The sequence below is a fragment of the Cygnus atratus genome, chromosome 1 (assembly GCF_013377495.2).
Source record: "Cygnus atratus isolate AKBS03 ecotype Queensland, Australia chromosome 1, CAtr_DNAZoo_HiC_assembly, whole genome shotgun sequence".
Lineage (NCBI taxonomy): Eukaryota > Metazoa > Chordata > Aves > Anseriformes > Anatidae > Cygnus > Cygnus atratus.
Genome location: NC_066362.1, coordinates 144,931,146 through 144,949,606, shown reverse-complemented (window position 1 = coordinate 144,949,606; position 18,461 = coordinate 144,931,146). Strand labels below are relative to the sequence as shown.

The window sequence follows — 18,461 nt, the reverse complement described above, 5'->3', positions numbered from 1 at the left end:
GTGGCTCGGTTTTCTCTGTAAGCAGAATATGGTAATGGAAGCAGAGCCTTTTTATAGCATCTTGGTTCCTTAGTTAGGAAGATGTAATCTGTGTGTGCTCAATGCAGGAAGAATTGAACAAGAAATATCTCAGACTACCCACTGACTGAAATGCAATATTGATGCGTAAGGCCAGGGGAGAAATTCATTAAGGTTGTTATCCAGAGCATGCTAATTCCAAGAATATTTATATAAATCGGTTGCTATCTTCATTTTGAAGTGTTAGATTCCTTAGCTGCCCATATGTCTTCTCTGAAGAAAACTGAAACACATTTCTGCAGTGCTTAGGTACACTGAATGAGGAGACAGGCCAAGTGAAAGCACTTGCCTTGGGGGGGTGACTTAACCGAAGAGTGAATGTAAATACATCATTTGGAGAAGTTAGTCGCTCTTTTGTTCGTCCTAAATGTCTACTTGTGTTCTCACTACAAAAATCATTCTGGTTCTTGAAAGCTGAGCTGAACAATACTTGTTCACATACTGTCTGTGACAGTAGTCATGCCCTTAGCTCGACCTGTGTAATACTGCTGCTCTTAACTTTACGCATGGATGCATTTGTGGGAATAATACACCTGTGCAGTTAGACATTAACAGCTGTACTTTGAGTAACTCTCCGTCTGTACATTCATTTACACCTCTGTGTGTTGCTTCAAATTTTCTTCCAGTTTTCTGACTCTCTTCGTGTTATCTGTTGAGGTCAGAAAGTTCCTGTTACTCTCCGTCCTCACTAATATTTTTTGAGGGAACGTCTGGACCAGTCTCTTCTTAGAGCCACATTTGGAGAACTTTGAGTACCTGCTACTCAGATCCTTGCCTTTCCACCTCTGCCTCATTTGATTTTTCTTTTGATTGCTTTTCAGGAAGATGGGAGGAATCTTTGCGTAGCCTGTTTATTTTTTAAGGCTCCAATATCCTGGGTTTTCTCAGACTACAAGATGTGTGGAATTTGGGCATCAGCAACCCTATCTGCCACTGGTGAGGAGGCATCTTGCTTCTAGTGAGTGACGAGGTCGTGTGTCCTCAGTGTGCTGTACAGACGTACTCACTTGCAAGGCTCCATGTTTCTCTTCTGGGTAAATCTTGTGGCCAGCATTGGGGCCTTAAATGCAAGATGCTGAAAAACTTCATCTTCTTCCTCTGAAGAGAGGTGATGCTGACAGTGTTAGCGGTACCACTGTCCAGAACAAACATATGGTGTTTCTCCGAGCCTCTAACATTTCTGTTGAATTTGAGAGAATTCAAAGGAAGATCCCAAGACTGGAATTCATTAGGTGACATTCATCACCTTCTCCTCATCCATCCAGCCCTACTGCTTTGTTGTCCTGCATGGGACAGAATGAAACCTGGATGTTTCAAGCTCTCAGAACTGACGTTAGACTGGAGGTAGCTTTCTCCTTTTTTTCACAAAAATGGAGGCAAATGTACTTTTTTTCCATTCTGCTATTGTTATCTTTTTGATCTAGCCAGGGCTCTTAGGTCCATTAAGATACAGCATCCCAGTACATCACTATAGTTATTTTTCTGATTGACTGTCCCATCTTGAGGATGTGTCAGAAATATTCCTACTGGCTGAGATTTGACCACCAGAGTTTTGTTTTCTTTCATCATGTCTGCTGTCAAGGATCTCTAAGATTCCTCTTATTGATGCTGGATTTTGCAGGACATGATGATGACAGTAGTTGGATCTTCACACGCTGTTTAGCAGCCATGTAGCAGGCGGGCAGAATCTGTGTAATCTGTTTAAAATAAATACAATTTTTCTGTTAAGGAAAAAGTATGTATAAAAAGTGTGTAAAATCTTGCTTGTAATCACCCATAGGAGAACACACAGCAACTTATATGAGTGAACTGTGGTTTTGGGCTTGATGTTGGTGTAAGGTCACCTTCAAAGCGATGCTCCATTCCAGAACAGTGCTTAGAGTTGAAGTCCCATGGATTGTACTCAGCTCTGTGAAAACCGACGTAGCTGGAACCCTAGCTACTAGTGACCAGCCAACATGCCGCACACTACCAGATGATGGTGCTGAAGTTTTTGAGTTACTTGACTGAAGTGTTTCTGCTGTCTTAGAATAAGTCTGTGTTGATTCCTGAGCCTAGTCACAGAGTCTGATTAAATCCGTTGAAATAAGTCATGCTCCTGCTGTCTGTGAGGTGAATGTCTGGTGGAGTTTGTGCTGTCAGGAAGGCTTCATGTGCCTGTGTCGCAGTCTGATGTGACCTGTGGCTCTACCCTAAGTTTTTGTTGAGGGCTAGGGTAAAGGTTTGTAACAACCATAAACCCACTATGGTGGGCTCTATTTTGCCCAAAGTGTGTGCGCCTGCAGGGCTGTGTATTTGTTTCCTCAGAGCTGTGTACGCAACAGGTTTAGGCTTGCTTTACCTTACAGACACTTGTCACCTAATAGACACCTCCAAAGGGTTAGCGTAGAAGTCTGTGGTAGTTTGTTCCTCAGCTCTTTTGAATATGGTAATAATCTCCACATCAGGAAGCAGTCCAAATGAACTTCAGACTGCCTGTCTGCTCCAGAACTGAAAACGTTGATGCACCAATAGTGAGGAGAGCCCTAGGCTATACTTACAGCCTCCCTTTGAAGTCTACAGTTCCAGATATGCTGGTTGGCCCTCTTGTCAGAAACGACGACGTTGTTACAGGCTGTATTTCTCTAGCTGCTTTTCATGTACCTCTCTGAGACCAGCCTAGAGGTGAACAAGCAACGTGCACATGATAAACACTAAAAAGAGAGAAGCTACTTGCCCATACATGTGCACGCACATTTAGATTTCTTTTTTTTGGTGTGGTGTTCATCTCTTGTTCTGCCATCTCTTTCCTTACTCTGATAATCTTTTGCATTTGTGTTTCTGCAGTTGGAAGGACATTAAGAAGTAAAACAAGGTGTGTGCATGGGTAGTACTTGTATACAAATCTCTGAGCTTACGGTATTTGAAGTACATTTTCATCCACAAAGGAACGTGCACATGGACAAAACATCTTGAAGTTGCTCTAAGTAAATTCTCCTGTGCATTTAAGAAGACAACTCTTGGTTCTCTACAGTTCTTTAGGCTCTGCAGTGCTACAGGGCAGGGAAAATTCATGGAAACTGGTCTTGCATTAGAATAAGAAGTTAGAGCATTGATTTACTGGCCTCGTGCTTCAGAAAGCTGAACTCTTGCCCTTCAACAAAAACAGTTAGGTTGGAGAATTGCCAACTATTATGGATTTTTCAGGAACATCTCCACTAGTTTGGTTTCTCTTTTAAGAGATTTTGTGAAAAAGGAATGGACTTCCAAAGATGCTTGCCTGCATAAGTCCCTCATATCCTAGGAGAAAAAAATGGACTTAGCTGTGAGTAAGATTCCTTCTCAGTGACACCAGGACTTCAACAAATATTTGTTTTTCTTGTCTGTTTAATAGTAGCCGGATTTAGTTTTAAGCTTCTGTGTTCTTGACAGTTCATTATCTTGCTTCATGTAATAACCAAATAATTTCGCTGATACTACAGCAAGATTTGACCTTTTACTGATTATACAGATAAGATTAATGAAAATATGTGTGGTAACTCGGAATAAAATTCAAGTGTCTCAATATGAGACATAAGGTTCTCGAGCAAGGCCACCTTGATATATTCCTTTTTCAAAAAACAAACAAACAAAAAAAAAAAGCACAAAACCCAAGACCAACAGAAAACAACCCTAAATCATAGAAATGTGGCTTTATATAATCCTTTAGTTGGGGTAGACCATACTCAGGGGTTTATGGCTTTTCCCAATTCCAGTCCAAGTGAGTTTTCTTGTTCAGGTGACTTTCAGTGATTGCATGTGAGGGTCACGGGATCACAACAATTACGTTTTTTGTTGCACTTGTAATTTATGTGTAACGTGTTCCATCCTCAGTAATAGTCCATTACCGTTTCATACAAGAATGGCTAGCAAAGTGTATCTTGCAGTCACTGTGCAGAACAATGGAATTATTTTCCAGCAGCATTTTTATAGCTTTAATGAAAGAAGTGTGTTTCAGTTCAGGTTCTGGACTGTTGACTGGTGTGGAAGAGACAAAATATAAACAAAAGTGCTAATGCATCTGTCAATTTAACTCAATTTGGAATATTGTTGGAGATAACCCCCTCCAAAAATGTGTAGGTTTGGCAGGAAATAACTTAAGTGATTAAGTAGGTAGTGTTGGTAGGTGTATTAGGGATTTTTGTTTGTTTGTTTTTGAAAATATAGTCTTGCACTTAAATCTATTATGAACTCTGAAAATTATCATAATAAAATATTAGCATTGAGCTTTGAAATATTTCTTTCCAGGGATTTCTAGAATAACAAATTGAGTATTGCTATTAAATAGAACTTAGTTGCACTCAGTAAATTAAAAATATATCAAAGCAGTGGTAAAAAAAAATATCTTAAAAAAAAAAGTCAAAACTGAATCATTGTAAATACTTCTTGTGAGACGTTACTGTCTGGTGGATTTCTTTCAGCAATGAACTGTATATGCTCTAAATAAGTTAGAAATGGAACAAACCACAGTATAGCGCATACCTTTAAGGAAAAAAAAATTCACTAATAACCCTAGTTCTTGTAAATGAAACGTAACTCCATGCTTCTTTATAGATGCAATAAAATCTGAATAGTTTAGAATGCAAATATAGTATTTCATCATTTGGAAACATTACATGTTTTCATTGTCTGTTCCAATAAATACAAAATTTTTATATTCAGCCTTAGCTTACATGTGAGTATGAATGCTTGGCTAAAGTTGTTCATTTTAAAAGATGTACTAAAATAATACCAATGTTTTTCCTCCTAGGACTTCATGTTTTCCCCACATTTGTCATATATGAACTCACAGTCTTACTCTTCCTTACATTGTCTGTGGTCATAATGAAGGTATTATTATTTATTTTTTTTAAATCTTTTAACAGTGTGAATAATCTTAGTGCTGCATGCCGTAATGAAAATTGTACAAAAACTGAGCATCCGATAAAAAATATGATAAATCTGATAAACATCTGAGAAGTAATACATCTTTACTGCAATTGGGGGAATCTAACTGATAGAATACAGTTTGATACAACATTCTTAGGCTATATACACACAAATACATATATTTTTATGTTTAAAAGATAAAAATAAATATACAGGGATAAAAATCAAATATACAGGGTTTTTATTTAATGTTAAAAGTCTGTTACACATGGAGAAATGTCTATTTGCTTAACTCAGGACTTGTAACAGTTATCAAATGCTTTATTTTAGTAAATATGCTACTTTGTACTGTGCTGTGTACTTTTTGCCTCTTTTGACATTAACATAGAAGACATTTAGAAGTCTGCTAGTTTATTTTTATGTCCAGCATTGTTGTATTTGATGCTATGTATCTTACAGTGATAGTACTATTTTATTTTATTTAAAAACAAACATAAAAGCCAACAATGTAACAACAACCCCCCAAAAACCCCTGCTTTTTAAAGTTTGTCTTGGCAGTGCTTGTCCTTTCCCTGATTCTTCCAAAGACCAGCCAGTATATCAAATGGATTGTCTCAGCAGGACTGGCACAAGTCAGTGAATTCTCTTTTGTTCTTGGAAGTAGAGCACGCAGAGCAGGGATCATATCTCGGGAGGTAAGCTATTTTATAGTTATTAACTTTGGGTTTTGCACCTTAAAAACTTACTGGGATTTTATATTGCAGTGTATGTGAAATACAGGCCTATTTTGTGTAATCTCTAGACTGTTAACAAATAATCAGCCCGTACAAATAGAAACTTGTATGTCCTTGACAGGGTTCTTAGTTCAATTTTTTCTTTATTGAACTTTTTTTACATGTTGGACTTTAATATTGTAGATTGCACGTTTTAATTTTAAAATTGTATAGTTATAAATGTTTTGCCTTAACTGTTCCCCCTTAACAACTTCTTTATTAACTGAGCAGTGAATTGTAGATAGCACCCAAGTATCTAAGAGTGAGAAGCCTTTGCTTTTAAAATCTTGATACAGCTATAGAAAGAGGTAATTGAGAGTGTAGGAACTGACTAAGGAAATATTAGTAAATCAGAAATAGAGGGCAGGTATGGTGAAGTGCAAGTTGCCTTAATATACAATCAAACAAGTGAGCAAACAAACTCGTGGTCTTTACCTGCAAAGATTGTTAATTTTAAATCCACTGCAGAAGAAACGAGCTTTTTCAGTAGTCGTGAAAAAATACCCTAGGAAGGAAACCGTAAACTTAGTTTTATATTCAAGCTACGAGAACACTATTTTCTCAAGATGAATTCTGTTTTGCGAACTTCAGTAAATTATGGCTACAGAGATGTAACAACTGACCTCACTTTCTAAAGCTAAGTGCTTTCTCCTCTGCATCTCTGCTCACAAAAATACTCTGCTGGCTCTTTGAACTGTCCATTGTGGGAGCACTGGACTGTATAATGCTGGAACCAATTCCAAATAAAGCTAGTGTGGAAAATCTACACAATGCTGTTCACTTGCGTATGTAGAGGTGAATCATTTTCCTGCTTACTCCTGCATATAATTAGGAGTTACAAATACTGTATGTTTGTACAGAGTTTCAAGATACCCATACGTGATCACAGAATCAGTTTAGGGGCCCACCCAGAGTGCTTGCAGGCCCGCAGGCTTTCAATTTTCCTGGGTCAGTGTTCATGTCATTTTCTACTGTACAGGTTTGCGTAGCTCTGAATTCCAAATGTCACTCTTCTGTTTGAGACCTCAAAACTACTTCTCACTGCCATTTTAAAAGACTCTTCCATAACATGTAACAAAGATCTCATTTCAGAAGATGTGCAGTGTGACTTAGAGGGATTCTTGATAGTTAAAAAACTATAGTGTATATATTAGTAATACACTTTGCCATTGTATCTTTGAACCAGAATAGTTTATGTTTTTTAATAAAGCGGTATTTGGCCTTTGCCTTTTTAGCACACCTTAAGCTTTTGAAATTGACCTCTCAGCTATAGATGTAAATAACTGTTATTCTATAAGCTCATTATGGTTTGGTTTTTGTTGTTTTTTTTTTGCAAGTGAATGTTCAAACCAGGTAAACAGATAATTACATGATTTGTGCACGCACTTGTTTGCCTTTGTAACAATAAGCATACTTGGATAGAGAGACAGGTGAAGTCTCAGCCTGAAAATATTATTATTGAGAAAGGTCTGATCTCATCAAATTTAAATCATTTCTTAGTTTACCATGTAACTGCGGAGAGAAGTAATGGCTGTTATTTCCAATTTTCAGGTCTATCTTCTTATTCTGAGTGTAACTACTCTAAGCCTTTTACTTGCCCCTGCCCTGTGGAGAGCTGCTATTATGAAGTGTGTTCCAAGACCTGAAAGACGCTCAAGTACTTGATAAGACTTGCACATGTACAAGAATACATCTTGCAAAGAATATATTCATTGTTCGTAGTATCTCTATGCACTTGGAAAACAAGAGGTTTTGAGTAGTCCTCTTAACATGCACTTGGTTATAAGCCTTACACTGACCTTAAAACAAAACAAAATTCAACTTTAAAAAAAGAGTGATCTGATTTGAATTGCACATCTCTTACAAAACTGGCTTTCTCTGACGGATTAGAATCTACCAGAGTATTTGTTCCTGATCTGTTCAATTATACAGAGTATAAATTATTTTTTTAACTATAGCATCATGCAAACTGTGTTGATTATTTCTTGCCTGAATGTGCCTTTTAATTTTCATCCTCCTTTTCTTACTGTTGGTTCTTCACCAGGTTTTGTTTAAAAAAAAAAAAAAAGTATATTATGGTGCCTATGGTATCTTCTTCTACCAGATGACTTGAGTCATTTTCACACTTAAGAGCTTAGTATACTGGTATAAAATTAATCACAAAACACATTTCTGATGGTGAGTAAAAGTGTAGTCCTTTACACAAAGAAGTTTAACTGTTAGTATCAAGCTGTTTTAAGCAAATACATACCCCAAATAATGCAGCCGATATTGTATGAGATTTTATTCCAAATTACAGCATATAATGTATTTTCTTATAGTGGTAACTTTTATTTGTGTTAGTTCTTGTATTTATTTACATACTGGACTAAAAGGTGATGGTAAGAAAGGGCATAGGTTATATTTGATGACTGACAATTATCACCCATTCTTGTTGCTAACTGCTGTTATAGTAATTGTTTACAGTTTCTTGTTTTAAATCAAAAATAAAATTAGTAGATCTGGGAAGTCTAATTTCAAGCAGATATAAAAAAATCTTTTTTTTATCTCTGGAGGTTGGGTGTTACTGATAATACTCTTCATCTGAAGTTTTTTCAAGCAAATTAATTTGCACAAAACTAGAAATGGCAGATTGAATGTGTATTTGGAACTCCACAACTTCATACTTTGCATTTACATTGTATAAATTGTTAGTCTCCTTAAAATACCATGATATGAAAAAAAATATATGTTTTGAATGTGATCTTAAATGTAAGTGCTTTGTTCTTTAAAACATTACGCGTAACAGGATAAGCCTTGTAAGACTATTTCTTAAGCATCATAGAGAAAGATTATTCAAAGACTGTAGTCTACTCTGACAATTTCAAAGTCATGTCGAGTTTTATCTGTTTAAAACAATGCTATTAAAAAAGATATATTAACACTTTAGGCCGGTATTATACTGTCACATGAAATAACTTTGATACCCGCCAAATAGCTAGACAAATGCATGTTACATGGGTTTAAATTGCCAATTAAAATGAAAGTTGTCCTCCAAGTAGCGAAACTAGCAAAGCTTTGGATGGATTTGTGTGCTTTATACTTCTTTCCTCTATCATATCATATATATCAGCAAGGCTTTTGGCACTGTCTCCCATAACATCCTCATAGACAAGCTCAGGCATTGCAGCCTAGATGAGTGGATGGGGAGGTGGATTGGCAATTTGCTGGACGACAGGGCTCAGAGTTGTGCTTAGTGGTGCAGAATCTAGTTGGAGGCCTGTAGCTAGCGGTGTCCCCCAGGGGTCAGTACTGGGTCAGTGTTGTTCAATTTACTCCTCAACAACCTGGATGAAGGAACTGAGTGCACCCTCAGCAAGTTTGCTGATGACACAAAGCTGGGAGGAGTGGCTGATACCCCGGAGGGCTGTGCTGCCATTCAGATGGATCTCGACAGGCTGGAGGGATGGGATGAGAGGAACCTCATCAAGTTCAACAAAGGCAAGTGCAGGGTCATGCACCTAGGGAGGAATAACCCCAAGCACCAGTGGAGACTGGGGGCTGGCCGGCTGGAGTGCAGCTCTGCAGAGAGGGGCCTGGGAGTCCTGGCAGGCAGCAGGCTGACCATGAGCCAGCAATGGGCCCTTGTGGCCAAGAAGGTCAACAGTGTCCTAGGGTGCATTAGGAAAAGTGTTGCCAGCAGGTGAAGGGAGGTGATCCTCCTCCTCTACTCAGCCCTGGTGAGGCCACACCTGGAGTACTGTGTCCAGCTCTGGGCTCCCCAGTACAAGAGGGACGTAGAAGTACTGGAACCAGTTCAGAGGAGGTCTACAATGATGAGTAGGGGACTGGAGCACCTGTTGTATGAGGACAGGCTCAGAGAACAGGGCCCGTTTAGCCTGAAAAAGTGAAGGCTGAGGGAAGTCCTCATTAATGTTTATCAATATCTGAGGGGAGGGTGTCAAGAGGATGGAGGCAGTCTCTTTTCAGTTGTGCCCAGCAAGAGGACGAGAGGCAACGGGCACAAACTGAAGCACAGGAGGTTCTGCCTCAATATGAGGGGGCACTTCTTTACTGTGAGGGTGACAGAGCACTGGGACAGGTTGCCCAGAGAGGTTGTGGAGTCTCCTTCTCTGAAGATATTTAAAATCCACCTGGATGCCATCCTGTGCAATGGTGATTGCACAGGATGATCCCGTGTGATGATGCACAGGATGAACCTAGGTGATCCTGCTCAGCAGGGGGGTTGGAATAGAGGATCTTCAGAGGTCCCTTCCAACCTTGGCCATTCTGTGATCATAGTAGCCTCAGCTTCCTCCTGTGTTTTCTCTGACATCTGCTGGGTTTGTCAAAATGCAGCTTGGACTAGTTTAGACCATGTACTTACTGTTAGGCTGGTTGGCCACTGCCACTTATCACATTTGAGTTCTTGCTGATTGGATGTGGGGCTTTATCTCCAGGCACAGATTTCTTCATAGAAAGTTACAGGGCATGCATGGCAATTCCACCTCTCCTGTAACGGTTTCCAAAGTTATTGAGGAGCAGTGACAAACACAGAGGCAAAAGCTGCCCTGTAAATCTATAAAAGAGTTTGATTATAAAATGAGTATCAGAAAAGAAATTTGAAACTGCTTTCTTGGTTTATTTCAATAACTGGTATTCAAAATATAGAACTAATTCAAAAGCTTTATGATAGAGTTTAAGTCTACCATCTCAAACTTGTGTTTCAGGTACCCCACTAAAATAATTTAAACTTTGTTTCTTAAGAACTAGGGAGAGAAATCTTACTCTGTCCACTGATCTAGTCCACAATTTCTCCCTGAAATACAAGGTTCTCTACTAAATGCCCCATGTTAGTTTTGAAAGATGCTTAACTCACACATAGTATACTACCTATGTTTCAGGGAAAAAATAAAATTGACCACGACAGAGGCCTCTATCTGGTTTCCATTATGTCTCTGTCAGTAAGCCCTCAGAACTATCGTACAAAGTATTACAGCTGTGATGAGTAAACCTTTTGTCTAAATAAACTGTTGTGGCTAGTGTACTTCTCTGGAAAATTCCTGTGAGGACAGAAGGAAAAAAAGATGGTTTACGTCTCTTAAGAAATATATAAAATACATATTTTCCCTGATTACCTTTTAAAGGATTTAAGTGAAAAGTCCTTTTGGCACCATGTCCAAAATGGAGAGCAAGTATCTAGCTACCCTATGGGCAGCTTCATCTCTGCCATCTCTTTGCTGAATAATTTTTGATTCAGACATGACTTGGCTAGCCTTTCTAAGGACTGGGGAAAGAGAAATAGGAGCTTCATCTGAGTTCAGTATCCTGTGTCACTTTGTTGACACAGCCTTGAATTGCCTGACTGGATAATAAATGCAAGTCTAAATTACTAATCTTAATAGACACAAGTTGGTTTACAACCAGATAGTTGAGGATGTCCTGTAGAAAGCTGCAGGTATGTTTAGATATTGTAAATGTTTCCTGAAATACAATACATGCTCCATGCATAATTCCATGTCAAAATTGGGTAGTCCCATGACACAATCTTAGGATAGAAACAAAGGCTTTATTCCTGAACGATTGTCATGCCTGTATATAAAATGGGGAGAATATTTCAAAATTGGCATGCATTAGATATAGCAGCAGCTTTTCAGGAATTTACTGCTTGTAATCTGGAATACTCTCTTTCTGTGTCAAGGAGATAAAAATAAAGCAGAGATCCAGAACCCTTGAAAGGAACATCTGCTGATTTGTTGAAGATTTGTTAAAGAACAGGTGGTCTTGTCTGGAATTTTTTATTTCAGCTTGTTGGATAGAGGGTCTATCTCATTCTTTTAACCAATGATCAGCATCATTTGAACACAAAAAAAGCTGATGTGAAGCAGAAACTTCATTAATGATGAGAGGACATTTACGTGGTGAAGCTGAGCTTAAGAGAATGGAAAGAATGGAAAGGAAAGATAACAACCCGTTCAGCATACCTTTTTTTTTTTTTGGTGGTGGTTTTGTTGTTTTTTGTTTTGGAGGCGAGTGTAACTGGTTGCTTGTTTTGTGTGTCTTTCTCTGAGGACTGCAGTTCTTGCATGTTAGCCCTTAATTGCTAGTTTTGTTCATTGTTGTCTATGAGGGAGAAGGAATCAAAACCATTTACAAACTGGTAGTGTTGACCATCGTTGTACCTTGTGATTCATTTCCCTGTTTCCAGTGTTAGATCGGTATATATTGACCCTAAACTACCCTTCGTAGGGCTCATCCCATAGAAAGCTGGCTGTGCTTGTTTCTCAGTAGGAAGGTGTCTTTCTGTGGGAGCTACGAGGTAGCTTCTTGCAATTGACACTGACATCGCCCTAGGGTAGCTCAAAGAATGCTGTTTTAGGTGCTTAGAACTTTTTTGAAAGTTTTAAGAATTCATATTTCCTGTAATCCCCAAAGATGAGAAGAAAACCTCACGGTACCTTATAGTTTTGTAGTTGGACATCCTTTGCTTTTTGGGCAGAGAGGCATGCGAGGGTCTCGCTTGAGAGATTAGTACTGTATGATGATGCTTGATGGAGGGTGTGGGAAACCTAGTATGGCCTTGCTGCCTGTTGGAGTGAACCCAAAACAATCTAACCACAAAAGCTCTCCTGGGTTTTGTCTAGGGAAGGAATCTACTTTTGCTCTGTAAGCAATCCTGGCAGTGCTCCAGCACATGGGCAACACGGAGCATGGAAGAAACGGGACTGGTGAGTGACAGGAGGTAAGCCATGCTAGCAGTGCTAGCAGTTTGGCTGGAAATGGCAATTGCATGTAAACAGCAGCCGGTACCAGGCATCCACTGGTAAGCTGATCTGACGATGAAGGAGGCAACAATACCCCTGAAAGGAGAAAGAGGAGCAGCAAGATGTCCTCAGGGCTGGGAAACGTGTGGTCCACCCTGCCCTGAGGGAAAGGAGAGGCAGAAGAGAGCACCCACCAGCTTCAGGTAGTAGCCTAGGAGGTGTGCTTCTTTGGTCCTCCCACCATCTCTATTGAGTAATTACCACTGCCAGGTGGGAGAACCTTCTTGACAGTAAGGACAGTGAGCTACCATGAGAGACTACTGAACCCTGCTGCTTGAGATAAAGGACAAACTGGACAATCTGAATGGCCTAGGGACAGCTAGGGACAAAACTTAGGTCAGAGAATGGCAAAACTTTCAAGGTTACAATGCCAAGCTGTATTTTTATTTCCTAAAATAGAGCAGAAATTTGAGAATTAGGAGATACTGCCTTCCAATGAGGCCAAATGTTGACATGCTTATCAGCTGGTGTGGGGTGTCTGTTTAAGAAGGGAGCTCTCGCAGGTCCCTATCTGAAAATGGCGTGGCTGCCAGTTCCAGAGCATGTAGGTCAAAATGCATCCATGTGCACGTACTCTGGCGTGTCACAGGTGTCTGATTATCGACTAGATGATCCGAAACACTTTTTTCTCATCTCTGTCTGCTGCACAGTTGCACCAAACTGACGCTGTTTGAAGTTGTGATCTGTTCTCCTTTTCAAGCACACTTAAAATGAGGAGACAGGCCACAGAAAAAAAAAAAAAAAGAAAAAAAGAAAAACCAAAAACCTGCAAACAGTCTTTCACCACTACAAACACAAAGGAAGTCCTAAAGCTCCAAAAAGCCTTAGAGAGACCAAGAGAAGAGGAATGCTTAGAGAGCAGAGAAATGCTGAAGATTTTTTCCACTGGTGCAACACAGCGAGATTACAGGACAAGTGTAAATAGAGGAATTTGAGTAATTGAATAAGGTGGTCTTCAATCACTGTTTCTTTACCAACTGGGGTCAAAAAAGACTTGATTCTTGTGTTTGCAGAGCTGTGAAGTTTGCAGAAGCAGTGGTATGAGGTTCGCATTCTGTCCTTTGTTATTGCTCCTTTGTTCTAAAAGGCTAGTATTGTTTTCTTAGTCCCTACAAATCACAGTCATTAATGAATTATTTCTCATCTTTCTATTTGTAAGAAGATTCTGTCCATTTTCCTCTGCACTAGAGAGGCTACAAGTCTTCAACCTGAGAGTTTTCAAAACTGATAGTAGTCTCAGAGGTAAAACATAACACATTGGAGGAAAGGTCTTATAACTTTGCACTGACATTTAACTACCTTTCTAAAAACAGTTGTTTTTTTTTGTAGTCCTTTCTTTGCCCTGAGACAGACATACCCCACAGTCTGTTGAGGGTGCCATCCTGCAACCTGCAGGAGCCTCTGGGATACTGGAACAAATTTTCTCAAAAAAAAATTAATATAAAAAAGGGAGGTTGCAGGCAGAGACTTGAGATATAGAAACAGTTCAAGCACACAGGCTCAGTGTGTATATAAATAGCTTGGAGGGTGGACAGCATCAATAGGAGGAGATGCTGCCTTTTGGGAAGCATTTTTTCTGCAGCTACCATAAGGTGCTTAATATTACTTGGGTGGGAAGGTGTGGGGAGCTGGGGGTCAGCCTCTTCTCACAGGTAACTAGCGATAGGACTAGAGGGAATGGCCTCAAGTTGCGCTAGGGGAGGCTCAGGTCAGAAATGAGGAGCCATTTCTTCTCAGGAAGAGCAGTCAGGCACTGGGACGGGTTGCCCAGGGAGGTGGTGGAGTCACCGTCCCTGGGGGTGTTCAAGGAGAGGTTGGGCCTGGTGCTTAGGGACATGGTTCAGTGGGTGACATTGGTGGTAGGGGGGTGGTTGGACCAGGTGATCGAGCTGGGGTAGTTGAGGGAGCAGGGCACTGACGGAGGGGCCGGCCGGGCTGTGGTACCCGGGGCAGACATGTAGTGAGGAGATGCTGTGCCTGAGATGCCCCGAGGAGAGGGTGGATAGCGATTACGTGACACATCTCCCTCAAAAAGAAGTAAATTAAGGCAGAAAGGCATCCAAACGCGAATCTCCAGTCATGAAACCCATCTCTCCCCGTGACCGGGGCTGGATGCTTCTGGTGTTTGCACAGCGGCTGCCCGGGCACTGATCCTGACTGGCCTCCGCCAGGCGCCATCAGCTCTGGGTCAGGGACGAGCCTCGTGTGTCCACCCCCCCCGCCCCCCACCATTACGGCAGCCCCCGGGCCGCCGCCGCCGCTTTTCCCGCCCTCCGCGCGCGCCGCCGCCCACGTGCCACCGCCACCAGCAGCAGCAGCAGCAGCAGCAGCGGCGGCGGCGGCAGTGCATGCAGTGCACGCAGCGCCTGCAGCGCCCCAGCAGCGCTCCCCTCTCGCGCCGCCGCTTCCCGCGCGGCGCGGCGCGGCGCGGGGCGGGGCGGGGCGGCGGGGAAAGGCGCGAAAAGCGGCGCGCATGCTCGCTGCCCTCCCTCGTGCCCGCGGAGGGAGGGGCGGGCGGCCCGGAGCGCTCCGCGTGTGCCCGTGCAAGGCACGCTACACCCCCGTGACGTCAGCGCGCAGCGTCACGCCGGTGGGACGCACAAAAGTGTAAGTTTCAATCCCCCCCCCCCCCCCCCCCCTTCAACCGTCACCGCCAGGGCCGTTGGGCTAACGGACGATAATAATACAAATAATAAAAATAATTTTAAAAAAGGGAAAAACGGCGGCGGGGAAGGTGGAGGGGGGGTTATTAACGCCCCCCCCCCCTCCCCTCCCAACCGTCGGTGGGGCCGCGCAGGTGTGCGAGGGCCGCGGGCGAGCCCACGCTTGTGTGAGGGGAGGGGGGGCACAGAGCCGTGACGGGGCCGTCACAGCCCGCACCGAGACCCACCCCCCCCCCACCGCCCCCCTCACCCCGCACAGCCCCGGGGAGGGGGGGGGACGGCCCCCGGTGAGGTCCCCGCGGCAGCCGTTGGGGCGGTTGCGACCGTTGAGCGCGCGCCCGTGCGGTGTCGCCCCCCCCCACCCCCCCCCCACCCCGTCAGGGAGCGTTGGTGCCGGCTCCCTCCGCCCCTGCCCCCTCCCGCCGGGGCCCGCGCGCGCCGCCGCCGCACATGTGCAGTGGGGAGCGTCCGCTGCAGCGCGGCGGGTGCTGGGGTGCTGCTGCTGCTGCTGCTGCTGGTGCTGCTGCTAGTGGTCGTGGTCGTGGTCGTGGTGGTGCCGGTGCCGCTCCGGGTCCCTGGCTGGGGGCGGCGGCGGGGGATGGAGCCGGCGCTCTCCGCCTTCGGCCGTTCAGGTGGGTAAAGGGAGGATGGGGAGAGCCGGGGGGGTGCCCTCGCACGGTGTCGTCCCCCCCCCCCCCCCCCCCTCGGTGCCCCCCAGGCGATGCGGGCGGCCCCTGGCTGCCGTAGGGGGGGGGGAAGGAGGAGGAGAAGGGAGGCGCGGGGCGCAGGGCTGAGCCCGGGTGGTGAGGCCCTGGGCGGGGGGCGCGGAGGGGGAGGGAGGGAAGGAGGGAACGGGGGGGGCGGTCTGCCCGAGGCGCTGCCAGTCTCTGCCGCCCGCTGCGAGGAGGAAGAGGAGGAGGAGGTTGCGGTGGGGGGGTGCTGAAGGCCCCCCAGGGGGAGCCGTCCCCCCTCCCCACCCCACCCCCCTCCCCGAGGCCTGCTTGCGCCCGCTGCCGCGAACGGGGGTGGGGAGGAGGCGGCCGAGGGAGCGCTGCCCCCGCTGGGATCGGCCGGGGGAAGGGCGCCCCGCCAGGGCGACTCCCAAAGGCAGCGCGCCCCACGTGTCAGATCGGCCCGGGGGGCATAGGGGCCGGCCGGTGCTGGCACAAAACTTTCTCCTCCTCAAAACGATTCTTTATTACCGAAGCAGAACGTGTTTCGGGGTAGGCACTAATTGAAATGGGGAAAAAACTTTTCACTCCTCTTGTTTTTTAGAGCTGATGTTGGCTTTTCTTGCTTTCTAGAAAATAGCATCATTGTCTCTGTGTCCTGCAGCCATCAAGATTTTAAGAGGATTGATTTCTAGTCTTTGGTAACATGGCAAAAGATGTAAGTATATTTATAGCACGTCACATGTAGCAGCATAGCGAATAGCATGTTTTTGCTTTTGTTTTTATTAACAGAAGCAAAACAGGTCATGCTTTATAATAGCTGACATCAGTGAATATGCGAAACTTACTTTCTGTGCATTGCACATCAAGCCTATGCACACCTATGTTTCCCTCTAGATGTAACAACATAAAACCAGCTTCAGATCTGCAGCTATTTTCTCAGAGTAATGTTAAGAATTTGCTATCCCCATAAAAGCACTTGGGTCATTGGCATTAGGTATATTCATGTTGAACACTAGAACAAGTTGGGGTTCAGAATACCCCAGAATATTCTGTGTGGGTGTTGGGGTTGTCGTTGACCACTGTTCTATTGTTACTTGTTGACAAAAGTCACAACATGAGTGTCGCTGCTGGCTAGCATTGCCTTTCTACTGCTCAATGGGACATCATATATTCAGGGCAAGGAAGTCTCCACGCGTGTTCACCATTTATTCTCCATCTACCAAAAGATGCCAATTAGTGTCAGTAAGAACAGGCTTTGGGGACTTTCATCATTGACTTTCATTACCACTCACTTCAAGATTAGCGGCTTTGATTCTGTGGCCTACCTCCCGAACCATGCTTGATCTTTACCCATTCCAGTATTTTTTTTAAAACTGTTTAGACAGGTTCTGCATTTAAGGTGTAGTTTGTTAATACCTAAGACAACTGGGCTTTCACATTTCCCTGTCGAAAAAGAGACAAGGTACTATTCCATATTCAAATTAGAATATATCTCCACTTAGTTTAAAAACAAAAACAAAAGCAAACAAGCTGAAATTCTTAAACAGCAGGGCGTGATCTGTTGTGAAGTGTTGTAGCTTTCACGGAGTGAGAATTACCATGAAATAGTGATTGTTTTAAAACATTAATCTTGTAGAGAATTGTCGTAGTTCAGAGGCAACTGAAAAATATCTTAGTTTGCAGAAACGCAACCAGAAATACGTAGTCACTCAAAGCTTGCTTGTAAAAGATAAGGGTGGCCAAGTGTGGTACAGATAGCAGAGTTCAGGGAATGAAAGGCCACATGAGCGGGAAGAAAGTGAAAGAGGAGTGGTGGAACAGGAGATGAAATTGCAGCAGTTCAAAGTAATGGGTACATTTGTTTAATACTGCCATTTGGAGGAGAGATCAGCTACGTGAAGAAGTACCGGCACCTGGAAATACAGATGAAGGTCCTAGAAAGTCTGTGGGAGCGTAATGAGAGTAAGACATTTAAGGAAGAACCTCATTTTTGAAAGATCTAGCTTATCCTACAAAGGAGAATGGTTAAGGGACGAATAACATACGTGGTAATAAACTTCAGAAATGGAAGAAGATGCTAGAGATGGGAACAAAAAGCTGTTTTCAATGTCTTCTAAGAGTAGAACTTGAGCTGCATATGGGAAAGTGATAATCTAGGTCAGGTTGTAGGTAAAACTTTAAGTGTTCTTGAGCGCTGGAACAGGGTAGGTAGAGAGTATGAAACCTTGAAGGATTGTCTAACCTGTTCTTAAAAACCTCTGCACATATATATAATCCTGCCTCGGAAGAAAGATGAACTGTTTACCTTGTGGATTATTGCATGCCCACCATTACACGACGTCTAAAATGTATAATGAATGCTGGGGAATTTTAAATTTCCAGTCTGATGATGGGCTGCCTTAGGTTTCATTTAATGCCAGAAAATAAAGGTGCTAATTGGTATATATATATATATATTTTTGGTCTTTAGAAGGGAAAAGAACAATAATTCTCTCCTTTTTTTTTTTTTTTTTGTCCCAAGTCCCAGTTCTTTCCCTAGTGAAACAGCGGAATTAATCGTGATAGAGAAAGTACTACTAAATA

At 43.0% G+C, this 18,461-nt stretch overlaps 2 protein-coding genes across 10 annotated transcripts in view; both read left to right on the top strand.

Moving 5' to 3' along the window:
* Positions 1–8,773, top strand: part of TMCO3 (transmembrane and coiled-coil domains 3) — a 31,089-nt gene extending 22,316 nt beyond the window's left edge. For both annotated transcript variants that reach the window (XM_035565565.2, XM_035565566.2), the window contains exons 11-13: positions 4,847–4,926; positions 5,511–5,660; positions 7,290–8,773. In XM_035565565.2, coding sequence (XP_035421458.1) covers positions 4,847–4,926; positions 5,511–5,660; positions 7,290–7,403 — 344 coding nt within the window. In that variant the 3' untranslated portion in view covers positions 7,404–8,773. The remainder of the gene's footprint in view (positions 1–4,846; positions 4,927–5,510; positions 5,661–7,289) is intronic.
* A 6,250-nt stretch (positions 8,774–15,023) lies between these two features.
* Positions 15,024–18,461, top strand: part of TFDP1 (transcription factor Dp-1) — a 41,139-nt gene continuing 37,701 nt past the window's right edge. The window contains exons 1-2 of one of the 8 annotated variants that reach the window (XM_050708346.1): positions 15,024–15,148; positions 16,540–16,593. In XM_050708346.1, coding sequence (XP_050564303.1) covers positions 16,582–16,593 — 12 coding nt within the window. In that variant the 5' untranslated portion in view covers positions 15,024–15,148; positions 16,540–16,581. Of the gene's footprint in view, positions 15,149–15,630; positions 15,837–16,232; positions 16,428–16,508; positions 16,594–18,461 lie in introns of those variants that run through there. The other 7 variants (XM_035565569.2, XM_035565572.2, XM_035565571.2 and 4 more) reach the window with 7 other exon arrangements.